Below are 23927 nucleotides of genomic sequence, written 5' to 3' on the forward strand. Positions count from 1 at the left end.
CCCGTAAGGGCTGCCCAAGAAAGCATTACCCGCCCTCGGGGGGTCGGGCTGTGGGGGTCCCGGCACCTGGCGTGACTTTCATGTATGAAAACATAAAATTAAAAAAAAAATACCTACACGAGCACCGTGATTTCAAGTAATAAACAGAAAATGGAACATGTTGCCTCCCGCCTGCTCACCTGGTGGGGGGATTTGGCCTTAGTTGGGAGGGTTCCTAGAGTGGGGTGTCAGCTCAGGGAGTCAGAGGCACGGACCTGGGTCCCAGGGCCCCAGGAGGGGGTGGGGCAGGGGCCAGGGCCCTGAGAAGTTCCCACGCTCCCTCCTGGCTGCCGGGTGGGCAGGAAGCAGCCAGGGCGTGGGAGGGAGGAGCCCAGCCACTTCCTGGTACCCAAGGCCGGAAGTCCCTTAGGGTGTGGGGCAAGGGCCTGCCTGCCTGCTTCGTGGCCTGGGCAGGACCGTGGCCCCCTCTCAGGACCTGCCGGTATGGGGGAGACCCGACCACCAGCTCTCCCCAGCCCCAGGAGTCGGGGAGGCAGGCTTCCAATTGGCCAGACCCACCCACTGCCCTTCCTGGAGTCTCATGTCTGTGGCTTGCTGCGAGGAGATCACCAGGCTGACTGGGAGGACCCAAGGTCCTGCAGGGTACCCTGCGCTGGCTGGCGATAAGAGGCCTGGCTTGACCCAGCCCTGGGGGGCCTCTCTGGCCACACCTCCTGACATTCCAGCCCTTCCCAGACCTGGCCTTCAGCTCCTAACCTGGCCTTTGCCCCTATCTAGGAACACCCCTTGTCCGGCTGTCCCTTGCTATCTGGGAACTTCCCCAGCCTGTGCCTCCCACCCCTGTCCGCCCAGTCCCCCAGACCCCACCCTTCCCTCTGTCTGCCCCCAGCCTGGAGCTCCCCAAGAGCCCCACCAGCACTGAGTCCTCTCTGGGGTCCCACCTCCATCCGTGTCCTGGCTGGGCAGAGAGAGGGCAATAATACTATTGCATGTCCTTCTGTTTCTTTTTTAACCTGTATTTTCTCAGGTAACAGGAGTTGCCTAAGAGAAGTAAGTGGGCTTCCATTTTATAGATGGGAGAACAGAGGCCCAAAGAGAAACTTGGCCCACCCCAGAGGATTTGGGGTGTTTGTTCAATGGTGTGATCTCCACCCCTTATCCCATCTCTAGGGGCCCCAGCACCCGGAGCCCCGAGGGGAAGGGGCACAGGTCCAGGGAGTGGCCTGGGAGCACCTTCCTGAGACCCCTCTGCCCCTCCCAACGCCCAGTCAACCCCAAATCATCCCACGCCCATGGCAGGAAGGCGGATGCCCAGTCGGGCGGCCCCCCGGCCCCCGTCCCTGGTGCGGATGTCCCCTCGGGGCGCAGGGCGGGGGTGCGGGTCACCGACGCCCGGCCTGGGGTCAGGGCGAGGGCCCCAGGGTGCCACCCGCCCCCTCGCTGGGCGGGGTGGGGAGAAGGAAGGAGGATGTTGTCTGCAGCACCTGCTGAATCACAGGGGCTGTGTCTGCATCCTGCAGGGTGGGGGGCGCGTCCCCTGCACTCCAGGACCCGCTCCTCGGGATGCCGACTCCCACCCCAGCCTGGGGATCCCGGGGGTCAAGGCTGTGCCCTGGGGACGTGGGGTGGGGTGTGGAGCTCCAGGCTCAGAGCCCTGGCCTGGTGGGGTCAGCCCAGCCAGGGGTGCAGCGGGCGGAGGGGCGGCAGGCAGAGGCCACGTGTGCGTAGGGAGGCACGGAGAGGTAAACTGAGGCACAAAGAGGGCAGGGACCGCTGGGATCGCGGGGGGCGGGGTCGGCCCTGGATCGCTCCCTTCCCCCTACCATTGAGGAAAAAGCTGAATGGGAGGGGGCGGCCCCCGGAAACCCGCCGGGATGGAAACGCGGTTTCCAGGGCAACGCGCCGCGAAAGGAGCCTGACGTCACCCCGGGTAGGGCGCCCCGCCCGCCCCCGTCCGCGCGTCGGGCGGCCCAGGCCCCGCCCACCAGCGGGGAAGCCTCACTGGTGATCGCACCGCTCGGTCATCTGCGTGCACCAGTAGCAGCGCGAGGCAGCCTCCAGAAGGCGGGACTTCAGCACGGTAGGGCCGAGTGCGCAGACGCAAGAGCGGAGGCGCTGCGGCCCCGCCTCTCTCCCCGCGCTTCTGCAAACTTGGGGGCGGGAGGCGCAGCCGAGGGTCTGACGGCTGCGGCGGGGCCTGGACGGAAGAGGGGGCGAGCCCCGGGGCGCCGCACGTGGACCCCCGGCACGGGCACGCTCACGTGCACCCGTCCTTTCACGCCAACGCGTTTCCTGCTGCCCCCACCCCTGCACCACTGTACGTCCCAGACCCCGGCCCAGCCTCCCCGCGGTCCCTAGGCTGGGGTTGCTCAGACAGGAGGCCAGGAGGAGGGGGGCTCTGAGGCTGAGGCTTTGCCAAAGGAGCAGGAGTTTGCCAAGTGTTGTAGGAAGCGGAAAGGGTGCTCCAGGTAGGGGGCACGGCGTGTGCCAAGGCCCGGAAACGTGAAACCAAGTGCATTTGGGGAGCAACCGGGAAGTCAGTTAGTGGAGAAAAATCAAAGATGGGCGGAAAGGCGAGGCTGGCAAGGACCCTAAACGGTGATTCCCCAAGTCGGCCACTGGAGGGATGACTTGAGGGACCAGGGAGAAGGAGAAGGTGAGGGGGAGCGGCGGCCAGGACATCTGGGAGGTGGCTGGACCCGTGGCCTGGACTTTGGGGGACGGTCGAGTTGGATGGATGATCGATGGGGACCCTGGCGGCCTCACCCTGGGGGAGGTAGAGACGGAAAAGGAACCACGGTGTGCCCGGAAGGTGGTGGCTTTAGGTCCACAGGGAGGTGGTTGGCAAGGCCGGGGTAACGGGGATGGAGGAGGAAATCTGAAATGCTGGTGTGAGCTCTGGGCCAAGAGAAGTGAGCACTCAGGAGGCAGGAATCCCCGTGCCGCCCGCTGCTTGGCTGTGGGCTCCAACTTGGTGTGTGCTCAGAGAAGGCAGTGGTTGAAGTGAACAGGGCCTGTGCCAGGTGGGGGGACTGTAGCCAAGGTCTTTGGTGCAGCTTGGCCTCTGGAGTGGCCTGGGAACAGAGCTGGAGCTGCAGGGTGGGAGCTGCCCTGTGGCTGGGAGCCCGTGCTGGCGTCCCTGCCAGGCGGTGAGCTCACAGGTGGGCAGTGCTTGGGGAGACGCGGCAGCTGTGGGCGGGCAGGAGAAGGTCAGTGGAGGTCATGGCTTTCAGCTTGAGGCCGGAGTCCTCTGGGGGAGGCCGAATGGGCCCTTGGAGCTGGCTTGGGAGGTGGCTAGGGTGGACAGCAATAGAAGCCAGGCAGCCAGGCCCCTGGCTTGGAGCCACTGGGTTGGAGGGACTGAGCCGGTGCCCAGGCACAGCTGCCCCCACAGGGCCTGGCCCCACCCGCCCTCCTCTCCCAGCACCATGGGAATGGGAGTTACCGGGCTGGAGGCTGGGGACGCCACCACCCCGTGGCCAAGGGCGTTGGAGCCCAACCCAGGAGGCCGGTGCAGCCCCACCCACGGGCCACCCAGCCCTGGGAGGGCAGAGAACTGGCTGCCTCTGGGGTCACTTAGGACAGGTGAGCAGCCCAGCCTGGAGGGTGGGGGAGGGGAGGCTGTCACCTGGGCCCTGCCTCTGCAGGGGCCCTCCTGGCCTTGCCTCCACCCTCTGTCTGGTTCTCACTCCCTCCGTTTCTCTTTCTTTTGCCTTTCTCTATTTGTTCCAATCTCCCGCGGTCTCCCCAACCCAGTACCACCATCTCCGCCCCTCCGTCCCTTCCCTGCTTCCGCCCCCTCTCTGGGGGCCCCCCTCACCCTGGGGCACATTCCAGCCTCCTCCCCCGCCTTGCAGCCCCTCCCTGGAGCCAGCTGCCTCCTTGGGTGCCAGAGCAGAGGGAGTGGGCTTGGGCCGAGGTTGGAGGTCGGGAGCGGGTGGGAGCCTGGGAGGGCGCCCCCAACACCTCTGGAATGTGGGCGGAGCGGGGCGAGGGAGACAGCTGGCTGCCACAGAGGGCACACGCCCCATACTGAGGACGCTGCCCACACTCAGCCCTGCGGGAGAGCAAGCAAAACCAACGGGTGCCGTCCCACGCGGGGCCTGCACAGCCATCCCACACCCCGACCAGCACGCCTGGGACAGCCCTCCACAGGCCATGCATTTATGGTGTGGCTGGTGTACTTGCCCCCTACCTCAATCCACTGCGTGACCCTAAAACAAACAGCACCTCCTTGCTCAGCCTGGGCCAAGGCCTCCAGGAACAAAACCCCAGCCTGCAGAGTCACACCACACCCCACAGCTGTCACCAGATACAAAGAGGGCCCTGACCAGATCCAGAGAGGGCAGCAGCCTTCCCCCACAACCAACACACGCCTGGGCGGGGGCAGGAACACCCCCAGGGCCTCCAGCCACAGACACTTACCCACTCGCCCCTCAGTGCACCAGTGATCCCTGCTGCCCAGCCAAGCTCGACTCCAGGCTGCTGGTCTGGGTGGGGGATGGAGAGGGGTTCCCAGGTGAGCCCCAACCTACGCCTTCCAAAAGCCTTTCTGTTCATGTTGGAAATACAAATGAAACAGGAGAGTTAGCATAAGGGACGATTATTATTTTTGTTGGTTTGTTTTTGTTTTGAGACAGAGTCTCACTCTGTTGCCCATGCTGGAGTGCAGCGGCGCAATCTCAGCTCTCTGCAACCTCCACCTCCCGGGTTCAAATGATTCTCCTGCCTCAGCCTTCAGAGTAGCTGCGATTACCACACCCAGCTAATTTTTTTTAGTAGAGAGGGGCTTTCCCCATGTTAGCCAGGCTGGTCTCTAACTCCTGATCTCAAGTGATCTGCCTGTCTCAGCCTCCCAAAGTGCTGGGATTACAGGTGTAAGCGACTGCACCCAGCCCAATTTTATGTATTTTTAGTAGAGAATGGATTTCACCATGTTGGTCAGGCTAGTCTCAAACTCCTGCCCTCAAGTGATCCACCTGCATTGGCCTCCCAAATCGCTGAGATTACAGGTGTGAGCCACCATGCCTGGCCACAATTATTAGTATTTTCGAGACAGGGTCTCACTGTCCAGGCTGGAGCGCAGTGGCTCCATCACAGCTCACTGTAGCCTTGCTGGAACTCCTGGGCTCAAGCGATCCTCCTGCCTCAGCCTCCTGAGTAGCTGGTACTACATGTGAGCACCACCATGCCCAGCTAATTTTGCTTATTTTTCTGTAGAGATGGGGTCTAACTATGTTGTCCCGGCTGGTATCAAACTCCTGGACTCAAACGAAAGTGCTGGGATTACAGGCATGAGCCATCGCTCCCGGCCTGCGTACGGGATGATTTCGTGTGGACTGCCACATCAAGGAGGCGAACAGGCCGGGCACGGTGGCTCACGCCTGTAATCCCAGCACTTTGGGAGGCCGAGGCGGGCGGATCACAAGGTCAGGAGATCGAGACCACAGTGAAACCCCGTCTCTATTAAAAATACAAAAAATTAGCCGGGCACAGTGGCGGGTGCCTGTAGTCCCAGCTACTCAGGAGGCTGAGGCAGGAGAATGGCGTGAACCCGAGAAGCGGAGCTTGCAGCGAGCCGAGATCGTGCCACTGCACTCCAGCCTGGGCGACAGAGCGAGACTCCGTCTCAAAAAAAAAAAAAAAAAAAAAAGGCGAACAACAAGGAGAGCCGGGCGCTGCGTGGAGCTATCTTTTGCTGCTAACTGCCCTCGACCGACTTCCTACCAGGTCTTCCCCATGCGCCTCTGACCCCAGGAGGTGCTGCCGGCATGCCCACCTCTCAGATGAAGCAGTGAGGTGCGGAGAGTGTCCTGGGCACTGCCTGCCTCACAGCTGGGCCCCTGACCCTCCAGGGTCTGCCTGAGCAACCATGGGTGCCTGGACAGGTGTCCCCTCGCCCATCTCTCCGCCTGGATGTGGGAACCTTCCAGGCACGCTAGGGCAGGCAGGTGCCAGGTGCCTCTCCAGCAAGATGGAACATAGATGTCTTCACCCTCACTCCATAGGTCCTGAGCCCCTGCAACTGCCTGGGCGAGTAGGGGGACACTCTCCACTCATCCTGCTCCACTGTTGCCTGCCCCAAGCAGGGCCTCTCTGAGCCTGGTTGTCTTTGCAGGAAATCCTGACTCTTTGGCCTCTGTTAAGCACCGGGTCTGTAGTCCCATGAAAGGGAGCTGGGCCCAGGTGGGGATCCCTCCTCCTACCCCAGGGTGCAGCATCTGTTGCTAAGCAGTGGGGACTCCAGAGTCCCCGGACCTTTTCCCAGTTTCAGAAAGCAGGCGGCTGCATCCCCAGCCTCCACGCAGGTGAGCCTAGACCTCGGTCAGCTTTAGGGTGTCTGTGGGCCATGCAGTGTCTTGGACCTTTCACAGACACCTGATCTGCATGTCACAGACATGCATGGGCGTACATCACTGCAGGTCTGCCACGTGCTGGCTGGTCTGGGCCCCAGCAGAAGGGGTCACCAATGTCTCTGCAGCATCCCGTGTACTGAAAGAGTGACCAGGTGTGTGAGTGACCCCAGGGCAGGTCGGGGCCCTACCCATCCTCAGCCTGTCTACTGTGTGTGCCTGTGGCCAGCAGGGTCTCCGGATGCCCAGTGCATGGCGTATCACTTTGTGTCCAGTGGGTGTGAAGCAGGGGTGTGGGTGTGCACCTGTGTGTGGCCTGTGATGGGGTGTGTGTGCCAGGGATGTCCATCTGTGGCCCAGGCCTGGCCTTTGGGCTGCTGGGATGGCCTGGCTGGGGCAGGAGTGGACAGGGCCTCCCAGCCTCCACATTCCTGAGCTGTGACTCAGGCCTGTGGGGAGGGGGTGAGTCACAGGGAAGGGAAGCCGACCCACCCTGCGACCGCATCTGAGGAACAGGAGGGAAACTGAGGCTGCAGAGCAGCTCAGACAGGCTTTCTTGTGTAGCAGCCCCTGAATCTCAGGCCTGGGGTGGGGGTGGGGTGGGGGTGGGGGGCCGGGGCCTCCCAGGGGACCTGGGATCCCACCCCGGGACTCAGGTAGGGGCTGAGGGGAGGGGCAGGTTTAACCCTTCCTCCTCTGGGCCGCCCTGGGAGGCGCCGCTCCCGCTGACACACAGCACGCGTGCCTACCCCAGGGACATGAGTCACAGCACCAGGCATGGACACATATGCTCTGTGGGTCCCGGCACACCCGAGTCACGCACACGCAGCCCTGTCCCTGGCTGCCCCCACATCCATATCCGGATAAGCGCCCACCTCTTTGTGTTGCACACACAGCGCCACGCAGACGGGTTCCTGCGTACTTGCACACATGCAGGTGCCGGGGGCTCCGTGCACACACCTCCAAGACTGTGTGCACACCCCTATATGCCCTGCGCTCCGACACAGGCCGGCCTGGGGTCCCTGCACACCCCACATCGTATGCACTCGCACACAGCTACACATTCGTGTCTACACAAGCTTGTGTCTCTGTACTCTGCCCACGGGCACACATGTGCGCCACACCTGGCAACCCGCACGCCCGGTCTCTGCATCCCCCACCCTGGCTCTGGGCCCCGCGTACTGGGGCCAGCTGGGCCGGCTGCATCCTCTGCCAGGACGGTCCTATTTCCGCGCCCCCGCGGGGCAGCCGCCAGGTGCACGGTCCTGGCCCCCGCCTGCCTAGGAGGGGGCGGTAATTATGCGGCCCCGGGGTACCCCCCACGCGCCTTTCATCCCCGGCCACGCCCGTCCCAGGCCTAGACGCTTTCTACCGCCTCCCGCCCGGTCATTAGTCGGGGTCGGGGGAAGACCCGGCGTCCGGCGGGCGGGGCCCCGCGGGGAGGGAGGAGTGGGCGGTGCAAGAGTGAGGGGCCCCGCCCCCGTCTCCATGGGGACGCCATGCAGGGGCGGGGGCCCGGGAGGAGTATCGGGGTGCAGGAGGCGCGCGCCCCCTCCGAGACGGCAGGCTGGAAAGTGGGCGGCATTTGTGAATGGGCCCACGGGGCCCAAGAGAGACACGCGGGGAGCAGGTTCGGGGACTCTGGCTGATCCCCGCGCCTCGCCGGGCAGGGACGAGCCCCGCGCATCGGGCCCGGAATAGCAGCCTCGCCCCCGCCCGGAGCGGCTATTTTGAGCCCCTCCGCTGGGGCCGAGGCGCGGGGGCAGCGGGCGGTTCGGGGTCGACACGCAGGCTGCGTCCTCGCCCCGCGAGATTGGGCCTCTCGAGGACTCTGCACTGTGGCCGCGCAGGGCTGGGCGGCGGGGCTCCCTCTCCCACGCGAGGCGTCTGCGCGGAGGGGCACCAGGAGCCCGGGCGCTCGACCCAAACGCCGCGGACGGAGCGAGGCCGTAGCGCCCCCTCGTGTCCGCAACGGGCAGCGCGCCCCGGTCGGGTCTCGCGTGCTGAGCTGCCAGCAGGGGTGGATGACGGGGTCCCAGCCTCCTGAGACCCTCGATGGGGACACAGGGTGGCGGTGAGACACCTGGGAGTCACAGGTGCTCGCAGACGCAGGTGACCCCAGAGGCACAGGTAAGGACACCGGTCCCACACCTGGAAGCCGGTGCGCAGTGCTCGGCGCAGATGTAAAGCGGAAGGTGTGCGCAGGTGCGCGTCGACGCCACCCTGGGAACCCAGGACGGCTGCGGGCACTCACGGAGCCCGCACCCAGGAACCGGCTCGTAGTAAGCGCTTAATAACTAGGCGCTGGCAGAATGAATGAATGAATGAATGAACACGGCGCTTTACAAAACCAGGAAAAGGCAGAGGCTCACAGAACCAGGGAGCGATGGGTTGCGGGGGGGGCGGCAAGAATTATGCAATTATGAAGGGGCCGCTGTGGCTACCGGGGACCCCCTCCAACGCCCCCCCACAAGGGCTGCTCTAGGGGCAGGGAACGTCCCCGCCCTGACTGCTGGGGCTGGGGGCTGGGGGGCAGATCAGAAAGAATGGGCCTGAATTGCTCCCCGGCTGGGCATGCCGAGCCCGCGTCTGGGGCTCCAGTGGGTGGGTGGCCCCTCCCGCACGGACGGCGGGCGTAGGGGAGCTCGGTGCTGATGTCTCTCCCCGCTCCTTTAATAACCACCCTGCGTGAGTGGCTGACGCAGCAGCCGGCTGCTGCTGACGGGGAGCGGGGCGGCTGTAGTGGGGGGGGGCCGAGGTGCAAAGGGGGTGGTGATGAGTCACACAGCTGCTGTCGGGGGGAGGGGTCTTGAGCCCATGAGGGGTCCCAGAGACCTTGTCACTGGAGACAGCGCCCTTGGCTACCCCCACTTCGATCCACTTGAGGGTGGGAGTGAGTCTGAGGCCAGGAGTGGGACCAGGATTTCCCTGAGGTGAGCCGCAAAACGGGGGTCTCTGTACCCCAACTCCCCCCAGCTTGTGAGCAGAGGGTCAGCCCTCCTGAGACTTTCTGGGGCAGAGAGGCAGGGGTCCACGCTGGTTTCTTCCACCAGGGCCGGGGGAGGGGGCAGCATGAGATGAGGCCTGGGTGAGGAGGAAGTGGTGGCCATAGAGGGCTCCCCAGAGGCTTTGGGGCCGCCGAAGAGTAGGGAGTGAGGGTCCTTGCATAGCTGGTTCTCCAGATGGCGGAGGCTTTGAGACTCCCCTCTGTCAGCCAGGTTCAGTAGGGGAGGTCTGTGGAAGGAGAGAAAAGGCCTGGGTGGAGGAGCAGAGTGGGCCCGGCCCGGCGTGGGGAGCGAGTGCGCCTTGGGTGTGCAGCACGGTGGGAGGGGAGGCCGAGGGCCGGGCTGAGTGCTGGGGTGCAGTGGGGACTCGGGGTGTCCGCTTGCATCCGACAGCAGGGACGCACAACACTATCTGGCCAGGCGAGTGTGGGGGTGTGGGCGATGCACCCAGCCGTGAAGTCGCGGTTCCAGTGGGAGTTAGGCTTAGGTACGGGTTGGAGTTTGTAGGCAAACTGGGTTGCGTAAAGTTGGGGTGCACCAAAGTGTGGCGAAGTAGGAAGAACTGGGATTGCGAATGTTGGGGTTCGCATGAATGGGGTTGTCTTTGTTGGGGTTTGGGTGGGCATGGGGTTGATGGCAGGAATGGAGTGCTGGGGTGCTGGGAAAACTGGGACGTCGGTTGTAGTGGCAAGAATATCAAGACAGGTATCGGGGTTCAGATGAAGTTGGGATGTCTGACAGCCGGGGCTTGGTTGGGTAGCGGATCTGGGCTAGGTTATGTCGGGACTGCTGGAGCACAGGCAAAGTCGGGGTCCTAGTGACACCCAGAGGTCCCCATGAGGCCGGAGGCCTCCGAACCGGAGCTAGAGGCCCATTTGTTGCCCGCCGCGGGCCAGGGAGAGGGCACGCGGAACTGGGTCAGCCCCGCCCCGCCGCGCGCTGGCCACGCCCCCCCGAGCGCGGGCGGGGGACTGCGGACTGGAAACGTCCCGGCCAATCGTCTAGCCCGACACCAGCGCGCGGGAGGAGGCGGAGCCAAGATAGACCCGGCCCCCAGCTCATGAATATGAGACGCAGGAGCGGCCTCTGATTGGTCCGGGAGGTGCAGGGGGCGGGGCCCGGCGGCGGTGTATATAATGCCGGGCGCCGGGGCGCCCCCCCTCACTCGCGCGTTAGGAGGCTCGGGTCGTTGTGGTGTGCCGTCTTCCCGCTTGCGTCAGGGACCTGCCCGACTCAGTGGTGAGGGCCCTGGCGGCACCGGCTCCGAGGAACTCGGGGCGGCGGGCGGCCTGCGGCGGCCAGGCGAGGCGGGGCCGCAGCGGCACGCCCCTGGGAGGGGGCGGTGCCGGGGCGGGCCCGGGGTGGAGTCCGCCCCGCCGGCGGCGAGGGGCAGCGGGAGATTGGGCCGAGTAGCGGCCAGAGGGCCTCTCCCCGCCGGCCCGGGCCGCCAGCGACCGGCTTGCCGCCGCAAAATGGCGGCCGCCAGCTCGAGGCTGTGCCCAGCGAAATGGCGGGAGCACCGAGTGCCCGGATGGAGTGGTGCAGGGCGCGCACGGGGCGCATGCGCACGCGGCGGGGGCGGGGCCACGTGGCGCGCCCGGTCTCCAGGGCCCGTTTCCCTGCCATGGGGCTGGAGGTATCCATAAACCAACGCTTTTGTTTTCTGAGCCTCATTTTTCTCCTTTTCCCATTGTGATTGCATGAGGGAAAGGACGGCCTCGCAAATCCTGGGTAGGCATGGCCCGTTCCAGTGTGATTCCTCGTCTGCCACGTCGTGCTTTGCGCCCAAACTTTGGTCCAAGTTGGCACAGCCCCCAGTGCCAGACTTCCAAGTCTAGTTATCAGCGCCACTGGGTGGTGGCCATTCCCAGCCAATGAATGCTTTGTCTGTGTCAGCACTGACTGCCCCCTTAAATAGCCAGTTCTCCTGAATGCCAGTTCTCCTGTCTGGAAATCCTGCCTCATCATTTCCGGGGCCATCCCTTCCCGATTCCCGGCAGAGGTCCTGTCTGTAAAAGTTAGTGCCTGCCCCGACGTGCCCCCCAGCACGGGGCGGCCTCCCTGACAGCCAGCTCCCCCAGTCTCGGGGAATTTTACAGTGAACAGAAGCACGTTCTGGTCCAGCAACAAGCAGAAGTCAGCTGGTTAGGGTTGGAGTTGGCACCAGTTCGTAAAGGGGAGAAGCTGAGGGTGCAGTCCTGCCCACGGCACGACTGGAAGATTCGGGGCGGGGGCGGGGAGACACCGGAGCCCCTGTCCCATGGGGAGGACCGTGGGCATGGGTGCGGCCTGCCTTTAGTCTGGGGGGTGGAGGGAGCTGAGAAGCGGACTGTATTCAGTGTAGTAAATCAGTTTGAATTAACTCTTAGCTGAGTGCGGTGGGTTACACTTGTAATCCCAAAACTTTGGGTGGCCAAGGTGGGAGGATTGCTTGAGCCCAGGAGTGAGTTTTTTTTTTTTTTGAGACAAGAGTTCCATCCAGTCTTGTTGCTCAGGCTGGAGTGCAATGGCGTGATCCCGGCTTACCGCAACCTCTGCCTCCCGGATTCAAGTGATTCTCCTGCCTCAGCCTCCCGAGTAGCTGGGATTACAGGCATGCACCACCGTGTCTGGCTTACTTTGTATTTTTAGTGGAGATGGGGTTTCTTCATGTTGGTCAGGCTGGTCTCGAACTCCCGACCTCAGGTGATCGGCCCGTCTCGGCCTCCCAAAGTGCTGGGATTACAGGTGTGAGCCACTGCACCCAGCCGAGCCCAGGAGTTTCAGACCAGCCTGGGCAACAGAGCGAGACCCCATCTCTACTAAAACAAATTAAAAAGAAAAAATCAGCCAGGCGTGGTGGTGCACATCTATAGTGCCAGTTTCTTGGGAGACTGAGGTAGGAGAATTGCTTAGACTAGGAGGTGGAGGCTGCAGTGACCCATGATTGCACCACTGCACTCCAGCCTGGGTGACAGCTTAAGTCCTAGGTACGAGTTTCCGACAATGAAAAACAATAATCTGATTTTCTAATATTTTCCCTAAAAAACACATGTCATTTACATAAAATAGGAAGCGGGGAGAGGTGGTGAGAGATGACCCCTGTTGAGGATTTCATTGGTGTCTGCCACAGGCCGCCATGGCATCAGACGAAGGCAAGCTTTTTGTTGGAGGGCTGAGTTTTGACACCAATGAGCAGTCGCTGGAGCAGGTCTTCTCAAAATACGGACAGATCTCTGAAGGTGAGGCTGGTGCTGGGCCGGTGGCCCGGGTGGGGCTGGCTTGTGCTCCTCCTGACTGTAGGTACAGCTGGGTGCTGACTGCAGACCTTTCTCCTCTGCACAGTGGTGGTTGTGAAAGACAGGGAGACCCAGAGATCTCGGGGATTTGGGTTTGTCACCTTTGAGAACATTGACGACGCCAAGGATGCCATGATGGCCATGAACGGGAAGGTGAGGATCAGGGTGCTGAGCGGGAGCCCCGTCCTGAGGATGGGGCACCCACCCACTAACCTGTGCCACCCGCTGGTCTCCAGTCTGTAGATGGGCGACAGATCCGAGTAGACCAGGCAGGCAAGTCATCAGACAACCGATCCCGTGGGTACCGTGGTGGCTCTGCCGGGGGCCGGGGCTTCTTCCGTGGGGGCCGAGGACGGGGCCGTGGGTTCTCTAGAGGTGAGTGCCGTGAGTGGGCCCTTTGGGGATGCTGTGAGGCCCTGCTGGTGGGAGCTGGCACTCACTTCTTCCTGTATGCAGGAGGAGGGGACCGAGGCTATGGGGGGAACCGGTTCGAGTCCAGGAGTGGGGGCTACGGTGGCTCCAGAGACTACTATAGCAGGTGAGGGGTGAAGGCCAACCCGGGCACAGGGGTGATTGTGGGATGGCCAGCTTCAGTCCCAGGTCCCTAGGGGAGCTGAGATGAGGCTGGCTGGGCAAGGAGCAGAGGCGGGAGGGGGCCCAGGCCAAGAGAAGAGGAAACTGCTGAAGACGGTGGCAGAAGCAGGAAGGCCAGGGGGGCATGGCTGGTGCAGGTTTTGGACGATTTCTGAGACTCTACCCTGCTGGGGTCCTTGCGTCCCCAGAAGGGACAGCTGGCATGGGGGCTGACGGCTCAGCCTGCTGTGGCAGAGCAAAAGTAGACTGGTATCCTCCGGTACTCATGTCTGTCTATCCTGCAGCCGGAGTCAGAGTGGTGGCTACAGTGACCGGAGCTCGGGCGGGTCCTATAGAGACAGTTACGACAGTTACGGTAAGTCACGCTCCGAGGGTGCCACGCTGCTGTGGCCTGCGGTGGGAGCTCGGTTCACCTTGGCACCTTCTCTAAGCACTTTAGGCTGGACACTCAGATCTTGTCACTGCGCTTGCCTATAAGAGGCGCGTCTGTCCTCTCAGAGCCATTTCTATCACAGGACACAAAAGCCAAATGAGACTGACCAAAAAGGCAAGGGAGAGCGAGGGTCCGCTGGGCAGTCAGCATAGGTGCATGTGTGGCTGCAGGCCAGCCTCCCTCGGCTGTGGGGGGTGGTTGCTCCCCGGTCGCAGGCCTCGCCCTGGTCTGGCCTCTGGGGTGAAGCTGCCTCTCGTTGCTTCGGTGCCTTTACACTGTGCCTGCTTCTTGTCCTCAGCTACACACAACGAGTAAAAACCCTTCCTGCTCAAGATCGTCCTTCCAATGGCTGTGTGTTTAAAGATTGTGGGAGCTTCGCTGAACGTTAATACGTGTAGTAAACGCACCTCCTTGTATTCCCACTTTCGTAGTCATTTCGGTTCTGATCTTGTCAAACCCAGCCTGACCGCTTCTGACGCCAGGATGGCCTCGTTACTAGACTTTTCTTTTTAAGGAAGTGCTGTTTTTAAGGGTTTTCAAAACATTTTGAAAAGCACTTCAGATTTACTTTTTTGACCACGAGCCATGAGTTTTCAAAAAAATCGGGGGTTGTGTGGGTTTTTGGTTTTTGTTTTAGTTTTTGGTTGTGTTGCTTTTTTTTCTTTTGGTGGGGTTGGCCCCATGAAGTGGGTGCCCCACTCACTCCTCTGAGATCGAACGGACTGTGAATCCGCTCTTTGTCGGAAGCTGAGCAAGCTGTGGCTTTTTCCAACTCCATGTGACGTTTCTGAGTGTAGTGTGGTAGGACCCCGGCGGGTGTGGCAGCAACTGCCCTGGAGCCCTGGCCCCTGCGCCCATCTGTGCTGTGCGCCCCACAGTAGACGTGCAGACGTCCCTGAGAGGTTCTTGAAGATGTTTATTTATATTGTCCTTTTTTACTGGAAGACGTACGCATACTCCATCGATGTTGTATTTGCAGTGGCTGAGGAATTCTTGTATGCAGTTTTCTTTGGCTTTACGAAGCCGATTAAAAGACCGTGTGAAATGAACCTTGCTCTGACAATTCCCTTGCATTGCACCACACACTCCCTGCTGCAGGCTCCTGCAGCCAGACCTGAGCAGAGAGAAGGCGGAGAAGCAGCAGGTCTGCAAGCCTTCCCTGGGGCCTGCAGAGAGAGCTAGAAAGGGAGGCCCAGCAGATTGGCGCTGGTCAGGGTAGGGGAGCCAGGCGGGGGACGGGAGCGGGCAGCTCAGGCCTCAGGGCAGCCCCGGGAGGCTTCTGGCAGTGGTGGCCAGAGGGCTGGACTGTGCGGGCAGCTTAGCAGGGACAGTGGATGTGCACCCGACGCTGACCTGGACTGCCTCAGTCTAGAAGCAGGCCAGAGAGCGGAGGCACGTGGCATCCCAGGGCGACCTCAGACGGCCAGCCGGTTAGCTAGTTCTGCTGTTGCTTCACGAGTTCTGAGCGTTCTCTGCTAGCCTATGGAAGCTGCAGCCCTCGGAGGACAGAAGTGTTGTGCGCCCAACAGAACCCTCTGAGACGCAAGCTGCTCCCTTGGCTAGCTCATATGTGGAAATAGCCCTGTAATTCGAGGTAACTCCTTCCGCTCGTGCCCACATCCCTCTTGTCGAGAGCTCATTGAAAGTCATGTGCCCGGGGAATGTTCCTGTGACTGTTTTTTGTTTTTCCTTTTTTTTCAACTTTTTTTTTCTTCTTCAATTAAGCTGGAACTAAAGTCAGGCCTGGCCATTACGCTCCCCACGTGCAGCCAGGTGCAGGCTGGGCCCAGTCATGCCTGGCTCTTAGATGAGGTCCCTTAAGCAGGATTGGAGACCAGTGAATGCCCCCGCCTTTTGGATTTTTTGCTCATCAATTGACTGTCTTTTCCAGACCTCTTAAGTCACACTCTTAACTAGCTTTCTCTGATGTATGTTGCCGCCATTAGTTTTTTTCTAGAGCCCACATTGACCCATGTAGCTCCATCCCATGCGGGTAGCTGGCTCTGGCTGCGCCCCCAAGGCGCAGACCCGCCCTGGGCACGCTGGCCTGTGACGGAGCCTGAGGTCACAGCCCCGTGACTAGCCTGAGACCTTCCTAGGGGCTGTGGCCGTTTCCGGGGAGGCCGGGAGGGGCAGCTGTGAGCCCCGTGGAGGACGCTGGGAGTAACGCTGCTTTGCTTTGGCAGGTTGAAGGGGCCCGGCCAGGACTCGGGGAAGGGTGGCCTGAGAGCAGCGATGACCTCTGGGGTCAGTGTCCCAGGAGGGACTTCACCTGGAACAAGAGCTGGAGGCAGCCGCTTGCCCCGGAGGCTTGTCCCCTGTAAGTGCTTTCGGGGAGAGTGGCATGTGGCGCTGAGCCCTGTCCCGGGCGGAACCTGGGCGTTCCACTGAGTCCTGCTTTCCCGCACCTGTGGCCCCGCGGCGGGCGCCTTTCGGTGTGTGTGGGGTGCAGGGCAGCGCCTCCCGGAGCGCCGGGTCCGCGCCTGGAGCCCGCGCCTCCCTCCCTCCCTCCCTCCTTCCAGGAGGCGCTTCGCGAGCGAGGTGCGGGCTCAGGGCCTCAAGTCTCTCCTGGAGGACGGGCTGCGGTGCGCTGGCGGCTTGCGGGGCGGCCAGTCCTTGCCCACAACGATGTGGAGCCCTGTGAAAGGCGGATTCGAATAAAGGGCCACGTGTGCACCCTGAAAACCGAGTCTGTGGTTTGGGGGGCTGTCGGCAGAGCGGGGCCACCGGGAGAAAAGCCTGCGGACCCCGTTCAGCGCACTAGCAGCACTCGACGGGGAAGACCGCAAGGGTCACTGGCGCGCGGTGACCGCAGGGCTCGCCACTGAGGGGGTTCGCAGCGCGGAGACGTCGGTCCCGCGGGATCTTTGGCGCACTCGGCTGCGGGGGCGTGGGGGGCCGCGGGGTGCCGCGCAGGCGCTGTCAGACCCCGTCTTGGGCCGAGCCCCCGGTTCCCTGCAGCAGGCTGGGGACGGGGCGCCTCCTTCCTGGGCCCTGGACACAGCCGAGGCGTCCTCACCGTCCGTGAGGCGGGGGCAGGAGCGGCCCGAGGTCCTGAGGTCGGCGTCCGCCCCGTTCCCCCGCTACCAGCCCGACTTCCTCGGAAGCCACGCGCCCGCACGCCGGGCTGGTAATCCTGGACTCTGCCTGCGGCGCCTTGCCAGGGCTCCCACGGGCGGGGCTCCCACGGGCGGGGCTCCCACGGGCGGGCTCCGGGCCTCCGCACTGGCTCCCGGAGCCGGACGACGAAACAGGCTCAGCGGCGGGCGCGCGGGGCACTGTGGGTAGCGCGAGGGCTCACCAGGCGGAGGAGGGGCCGGGCGTCAAGCTCCGCCCCCGCGCCCCATTGGCCGGCATCATCACCGCGCGTCTGACTGACAGCCGTGCATAGGGGCGGGGCGCCGCCACCGCTTCCGCCGGGCCATGGGGCCGCGCGTGCTGCCGCCGCCGCCGCTGCTGCTGCTCCCGCTGGCGCTGCTGCTGGCGGCGCTGTCGTGCGGTGCCAAAGAGGCCTCGCCGCCGCGCCCCGCACAGGTCACGTTGTCGCCGCCGCTAGTCGTGACGAACGGGAGCCAGCCGGGCGCTCCGCATAACAGCACGCACGCGGGTCCGCCGGTGTCGCCGGGCTCGGCGGTGAAGCGCTCTTTCTACGTGATCCTGGGCTTTTGCGGCCTGGCCGTGCTCTACTTCCTCATCCGGGCGTTCAGGTGCGTCAGGCGCACACGGGTACCGTCTCCCAGCCGTGGCCAATTAGCGCGCGCCTCGTGCGTCACGTGCCGGGCCGCGGGGTTCCCCCCTCCCTCCCGGTCGGAGTGGGCGTGGGCGGAGCTGTGCGGGAATCGTCACGTGGTGTAGGCGGGGCAGGGCCACGTGACTCGCCCGCTCTCCGGCCTGCGCCCGGGCGTCGGGGTGCGCAGCGTCGCCGCCTCTTAACTCGGGGGTGACGCTGCCCGTTTCCCATATGGAGCCACGGAAGCCGGAGCGTGCCGGGCAGGGGTCAGGCCCTGGCGGGGCGAGGGATCCTCCTTGGCTCCTTGTCGCCGGATGCCGGTCCTCGCTCTCATCTTCCCGCTTGCAGCCGCGACCCTTCCGTGGGGTCCCGATTCTTTTCCTTTGTGCCTCCACCCGCTGAAGCTGGGCTTTCGCCAGCGTCGGCCACGTGCCCGCCTTGGGTGCTCCCACAGCCCGGGAGGTGCGGCTGCGTCCCCAGACCCTCGCGGGGTCCAGGTGTAGGCAGCCTCTGGACAGGAGGGGCTTCTGCCTGGTCAGACCACCCCGGCTTCCCTGGCCTGTGGGCCCAGTTTTCTCTGGGTTTCTGACTACCCAGTGTGGCTGGTGCTTCCGGGTGGGAGCGACACAGCGAGGACCTTATCCCTCCCCATCACCACCTTGGCAAAGTCAAGCTGCTTATCATTTGTTATGTTTTTTTGTAGCAATGCGGTTTCGCCATGTTGCCCTCGCTGGTCTGAACTCCTGGGCTTAAGTGATCTTTCTTTCTCGGCCTCCCAAAGTGCTGGCATTATAGATGTGAGCCACTGTGCCTGGCTATGCTGCTTTTTAGGGGCCCTGTGCAGAGCCTCCTCGGTGCTCCACACCCCTTCCTGTGGAAGCACCTGCTGGGCGCTCTCCCCTGCCTGTGCCCTGCACCCTCCCTGCCTCCCTGGCTGCTGGGGCCACCAGTGGCTTGGCCCTGAGACAGCCTTCCATTCTGTTGTCTTTGGCGAAACCTCACCCTTGTGTGAGCCTCAGTCTTTTCATCGGTGCAACGGGAGTGACATCAGCGTGCCTCTTCTGGGGTCCTGGCACAGGGGAGATGGGAGGGTCTGCTAGGGCAAGTGTTTTCTGACTGTCACCGCCTTGGGAGAGAGCGGTAATCACTTGGCGATTAGGACGTGAAAGAAACAGGCACAGCAAAACCAGGGAGGTCTGCAGCAGGGCTGGGGGATCCAGTAGAGGATGGCAATGAGGGTCCTGAGGGAAGGAGGAGGCAGGATTGGCAGGGAGGGACCATTGACAATGCCTGGACCTACTTCCAGGTTGAAGAAGCCTCAGCGGAGGCGATATGGACTCCTGGCCAACACCGAGGACCCCACCGAGATGGCCTCGCTGGACAGCGATGAGGAGACGGTCTTTGAGTCGAGGAATCTGAGATGGTGTGCACCCTTCCCCAGCTCTGGGGCCTCGGTGGGCAGGCTGGGCTGGAGACTCAGCAGGATCTGGTGACTTGGGCAAGCGATGGAGTGGTCCCTGCAATCACAGCTGACAGCAGTGGTCAGGGCATGGTCTCCCTGGGCAGGGCTCATCCCTTCTCCCAGCCTCTATTTACAATTTTTTTTTTGTAACTTAAATTTTTTATTTATTTATTTTTGAGGTGGAGTGGCACAATCCCAGCTCACTGTGACCTCTGTCTCCGGGGTTCAGGCATTTCTCCTGCCACAGCCTCCCAAGTAGCTGGGATTGCAGGCACCCGCCACCACCACGACCAGCTGACTCTTTGTATTTAGTAGAGATGGATTTCACCATGTTGGCCAGGCTGGTCTCCAACTCCATATCTCAGGTGATCCACCTGCCTGGGCCTCCCAAAGAACTGGGATTACAGGCGTGAGCCACCGCACCTGACCTGTTTTTGTTTTGTTTTGAGACGGAGTTTTGTTCTTGTTGCCCAGGCTGGAGGGCAATGGCATGATCTCTGTTCACTGCAATCTCCGCCTTCTAGGTTCAAGCAATTGTCCCATCTCAGCCTTCTGAGTAGCTCGGACTACAGGTGCCCACCACTATGCCCGGCTCGTTTTTGTAGTTTTAGTAGAGACGGGGTTTCTCCATGTTGGTCAGCCTGGTCTTGAACTCCTGACCTCAGGTGATCTTCCCGCTTTGGCCTCCCAGAGTGCTGGGATTACAAGCGTGAGCCACCGCGTTCAGCCTTCTTGCATCTTTAAGACAGGAAAGCGGCTGCAGGGCTTAGGGTAGTGGGTGCTCGATCTGGGCTCCTCTCTGAGAGACGAGGTCTAAGTCAGGTGCAGAATTGACCATAGGATGCTTCTGAGCGGGCAGCGTCAGGGAGGGCCTCTCCCTGGTGTGTAATGGGGCTGGCTCCTGGAAGAGTATCTCAGGCCGAGGGAACAGCAGGGACAGAGGTGGAGGCTGGGCAGATGTTGGCGGGCTGGGGTAGGCCTGGGTGTACAGGCAGGTGTTGGGTTAGCGGGGTTCTGGGCAGGGATTGATGGCTATGTTGTGCTGCAGTGTGGCTGCTGGGGGGACCTTGGCCTGTTGAGGGGTGGCAGGCATGGAGGCTGGGAGACCAGGGGACAGGGCGGCCTCTGGGGACAGCGCTGACTTTTCGAGCCCCCAGGGAGGGTGGCGTTGGGATCCCTCCCCAAGGTCTTAGTCCATTCTGGGAGCCCCTCCCAGGTTTTTTCTACCTCCTGGCTGGGGGCCTCTTCCCCCAGGGTGGGCAGTTGAGCAGGGCCCAGGAGGCCAGGGGAGGAAGGGTGGGCCCTGGTGGACTGAGGGGGCCTGGACAGGTTGCCTGCTCCTACCTGACCTGGGTGAGCCTCTGCCCGGCAGGGTGGGCCCTTCACTCCTCACCTCTCACCCTTGACCCCCTGCTTCCAGATGCTGAGCCAGGGAGGCGGCCTTTCCAGCGGCCATGAGGGAAGGACAGGAGATGGGACCCACCCCAGTGCCCAGCAACCCCCCGCTCCACCGCTCATTCCCCTGCTGGCCCTGGGGCTGGCCTCATCCAGTGCCAGCCCGAGAGCTCTTTTTGGAACCTGTGCAGCCTGCCTGCCTACTGCCACCTGCACCTACCGCCGGACCACACAGCCTTGCCTCCTGGATGCTGCCCCAGCCTGGCCGAGGGTCCCAGGTGAAGACCGGACGGGCCCCGACAGCCGCTGCCCAGGACTCTGAGGCCCCCTTGCCTGACTGTGACTTGTGTGTCTCCCCTGTCCCCGCGGGGGCATGGCAGCCCAGAACCGAGGCTGGGTGGGTAGGTGACCCAAGGGACCTTTCTGGGAGCACCTTCCCGCTGGGCTGGGAACAATAAATGCAGCCATGTCTCGGCAGCTGGTGCTGACCCCGTGCCACCTCCAGGCCCGTGCATACTGGTGCGGCCAGTGCGGGGAGGGTGGTGGAGCAGGGCTCAAGCCAGCCTTGGTCTGTCTGCAACCAAGCTTGGGTTCTCCAGCCTTGCCCCCAAGTGAGGAACCCATCTCCAGCTGCCTGGGATCAGGCCCTGCCTGTGAGCACCTCTTTTCCTAGAGGAAACTCCTGTTCCATCTGTCAGAGCCCCTGCTGCAGGCCCCCTTCTCTATGCCATCTTCAGCCTGGGTCTCATGGGCCCTTCCCTGGAGGATCCCCACATCACCTCACGGATACCTCTGGCCATGATTCCGGGGAGCCCCAGAGCTGTGCTGTAGGAGGCTGGAGTTCCCCGCGGCCTGGGCCCCCATGCCGGACACTCCTCCCCCATCAGTCTGCTGTAGAACGTGGAGCCTGAGACCCCATCCCCGGCAAGGCGCTTAATCAGCTTCCCTGGGGCCTTGTTCTTCCTGCAGGGGTCTGTGTCTGTCGGAGTCCAGCTCTGGCCTGTCCCCCTGTCCCCCATGAGTTTAGCCTTGGAGAGACCATGGTAGGTGGGTACCCACAGCCTGAGGTCTCCCCCAGGCAACCTAGCTGGAGCCGCCACCAGGTGGCAGCCTTGGGCCGCCCAGTCCCCTCGCTGTCTCCCTGGTCTTAACCCTTCATGTGGGAAAGCCGGTCCGGCACAGCCCATTTGTCCCCCCACTTCCTGAGCCCACCGTGTCCCCACGTCCACCAGGGGATGGGGAGTCCCTCGGGTTTGTGCCGACCCTGCCTGTGCCACTGCCAGGGTTGGGAGGGGCTGTCGCCCCCTCAGAGCAGGGTCCCCTGTCCTGGTACCATCTGCTCCCTTGGGCATCTCCGTCTGAGCAGACCCTGCCAGGATTCTGCTCACGTTTCACCTTCCCCCTCCAGTACCCCGGGTCCTCTGCTCTGCTCTCAGCCGCCGCCTCCAGGAAGTCCTCTCTGATTGCCTACCCCACCCTGTTCTTTAGGGGAATCCTACAGGGAGGGTTGGGGAAGTAACCCTCAAAGTGAGGCCACAGACTGAGAGAGGCCCCCGAGACTGCAGCGGGGGAGGGCAGCTTGGCTCGACCTGACTGTGTGGGACTGGGGACAAGCAGGTGACACCTGTGCCCCGGGGTCTGCTGTTCCCCATCCGTCTGGCCCTCACGTCTGTCTCCAAACTCTCCTGTTCGCATCTCTCCATCTGCTTCCTTCACTTTGTGTCCGTCTCTATCTCCGTGTCTGACCCTCTGGGACATGATTGCAACAGGCACAGAGACACCGGCCCCGGCCCCCACCCTGTGATCTGCGCCCCCCGTCCCACAGCTCTGAGCGTTTCCACCAGCTTCAAAAGGCACATTAATTACTCTAATGAGGTCAGGAGAGACCCGCGCTCTGCCATCCAGAGTCAGAACATGCCGCAGCCCCCAGCCCAGCCGCCGCCGCCCCCTCGGGCAGGGAGAGGAGCCCTGCTGCCTCCATCCCCTTTGCCTGTCAGGACCCGTCAGCCGCGCTGTGCCCCGTGTTGATGCAAGTAATTGGCAGCCCCCCAAGGTTAATGCACTGTTAGTCGGGGGTTCTCCCAGGCTAAGAGCCGGAGAGGGGCCTGTCAGCGAGAGATGAAAGGCCCCAGGTCCTGGCCGGTGCTTGGCCTGTGTGTGTGCCCGTGGGAGTGCGTGTGTGTGCGGGTGCCTGGGAGTTCGGGGGGTGGGCAGTGGCATCCTCCACCTCCCCCATGCAGACACAGGCACCAACAAAACACAGCTTTGTAGATACACGATAAGCAACACAGACAGTCCCACGGATGGGACGTCTGCAGCCCCACGGGACACGCGATCACACACATGGGTGTGACCCGCTGAGATCCTAACCCCATGCCAGGGGGTGTCTCGGACCCACGCCCCCCACCCTTGCCCCTCGGTGTGCCCACTGGATAAGCAGCACATCAGACCCCTGCCTCTGGGCGGGGGCTCTGCCTCAGCAGTGGGTCCGGCCCAGGCTGGAGTCCACTGGACTCACTGCACGGCTTCTCTGCCTGTGAAATGGGGATGGGTGGGCGCTGGGGACGTGGCCTCGAGGGCTGGATGTGTCAGGTTCCTTGTGGCTCTGGCTTGTTCCCGCAGCTTGGGGCCCGACGTTCGTCCTGGGGAGACAAAGACAGGGCTCCTCTGCCGTCCTGGTGCGAGGGTGTCCCAGGGATGCGGCCCCGTGCGCCAAATCAGTCACTTGGGGGTTGGCAGGCAACTGAGGGTGCTGAGACCCCCGTGCCCTGGATTCCCCACCTCCAGGGATCTCACCCCCAGGTGCCCATCTCCTCTGTAGGGGGCCTGAGCCACCACTGCCCCCACATTGAGGCCACTGACCTCCCCATCCCAGGCCAGCCAGACCCCGAGAAGCACCAGGTGCTTTGCTGTGGGACACAAAGCCACACGTGGCTGTTCACGTTTCTTCATTAACTGAAGGTCCGAGGTCTCAGTCACCTTGGGGAGAGGTCTGGGGCCTCAGTCCCCGTGGGGAGAGGTCCTCAGTCACCGTGGGGAGAGGTCCTCAGTCACCGTGGGGAGAAGTCTGGGGGCTCAGTCCCTGTGGGGAGCCAGAGGCTCCTGCTCCGGACAGCGAGTGGTGGGGGCAGGGACATGGCCTTTGTGTGGGAAGTTCAGGATGCTGGTGGTGTCTGGACACTGGAGAATGGGTCTGTGTTCAGGCCCTGGACCTGAGGGTGGGATGAGGGAGAGAGGAAGGAGGAGGAAGGGAAGGGGAGGAGGGAGGAGAGAGAGTGGGAAGGAGAAGGATGTGAATGGAGAGGAGGGATGGGAGGAGGGAAGCGGGAAGGAGGGAAGGGGAGGAGGAAGAGGAGGAGAGAGAGGAGGGTGCAGAGAATGGGGGGAGGAGGGAGGGGAGGGTTGAGAAGGGGAGGAAGGTGTGAAAGAAGAGAAGGAGAGAGGGAGGGGAGGGTAGTATGAAGGAGGAAGGAATTGAGGAGGGACGGGAGGAGGGTGGGAAAGAGGGAGGAGGGAGGGGAGGGTAGTATGAAGGGGGAAGGAATTGAGGAGGGAGGGGAGGAGGGTGGGAAAGGGGGAAGGAATTGAGGGAGGGGAGGAGGTGGGAAAGGGGGAGGAGGGAGGGGAGGGTAGTATGAAGGGGGAAGGAAGGAGAGAGGGAGGGAAGAGGGAGGGGA

The 23927-nt window shown here is 62.8% G+C and overlaps 2 protein-coding genes across 5 annotated transcripts; both read left to right on the forward strand.

Moving 5' to 3' along the window:
- The first annotated feature begins 10453 nt into the window (after positions 1–10453).
- CIRBP (cold inducible RNA binding protein) lies at positions 10454–16342 on the forward strand. 4 transcript variants are annotated; one of them, XR_003116787.1, is made up of 8 exons: positions 10457–10597; positions 12471–12579; positions 12683–12789; positions 12873–13011; positions 13093–13174; positions 13515–13585; positions 13962–15983; positions 16186–16342. XR_003116787.1 is itself a non-coding variant. In XM_025365806.1 (7 exons), the coding sequence occupies exons 2-7, from the start codon at positions 12477–12479 to the stop codon at positions 15852–15854; spliced, it is 507 nt and encodes a 168-aa protein (XP_025221591.1). In that variant the 5' UTR covers positions 10454–10597; positions 12471–12476; the 3' UTR covers positions 15855–16342. The 4 variants fall into 4 exon arrangements, 1 of the variants encoding a protein (XP_025221591.1); XM_025365806.1 differs by having other exon boundaries at positions 10454–10597; positions 15850–16342; XR_003116786.1 differs by having other exon boundaries at positions 12410–12579; positions 13515–15983.
- A 641-nt stretch (positions 16343–16983) lies between these two features.
- Positions 16984–20742, forward strand: C19H19orf24 (chromosome 19 C19orf24 homolog). The gene is made up of 3 exons (XM_025365808.1): positions 16984–17370; positions 18700–18816; positions 20276–20742. Coding segments are annotated over exons 1-3 (402 nt in total). The 5' UTR covers positions 16984–17086; the 3' UTR covers positions 20277–20742.
- Positions 20743–23927: the final 3185 nt, after the last annotated feature.

The sequence above is a fragment of the Theropithecus gelada genome, chromosome 19, assembly GCF_003255815.1.
Source record: "Theropithecus gelada isolate Dixy chromosome 19, Tgel_1.0, whole genome shotgun sequence".
In the NCBI taxonomy this organism is placed as follows: Eukaryota; Metazoa; Chordata; class Mammalia; order Primates; family Cercopithecidae; genus Theropithecus; species Theropithecus gelada.

Excerpts from the sequence above, each read along its gene's own strand:
- CIRBP (XM_025365806.1), top strand. The coding sequence starts at position 12,477 with ATGGCATCAGACGAAGGCAAGCTTTTTGTTGGAGGGCTGAGTTTTGAC. Across the intron at positions 12,580-12,682 it reads ATACGGACAGATCTCTGAAG|TGGTGGTTGTGAAAGACAGG; the intron begins GTGAGGCTGGTG and ends TCCTCTGCACAG. Across the intron at positions 12,790-12,872 it reads TGATGGCCATGAACGGGAAG|TCTGTAGATGGGCGACAGAT; the intron begins GTGAGGATCAGG and ends GCTGGTCTCCAG.
- C19H19orf24 (XM_025365808.1), top strand. The coding sequence starts at position 17,087 with ATGGGGCCGCGCGTGCTGCCGCCGCCGCCGCTGCTGCTGCTCCCGCTG. Across the intron at positions 17,371-18,699 it reads TTCCTCATCCGGGCGTTCAG|GTTGAAGAAGCCTCAGCGGA; the intron begins GTGCGTCAGGCG and ends ACCTACTTCCAG.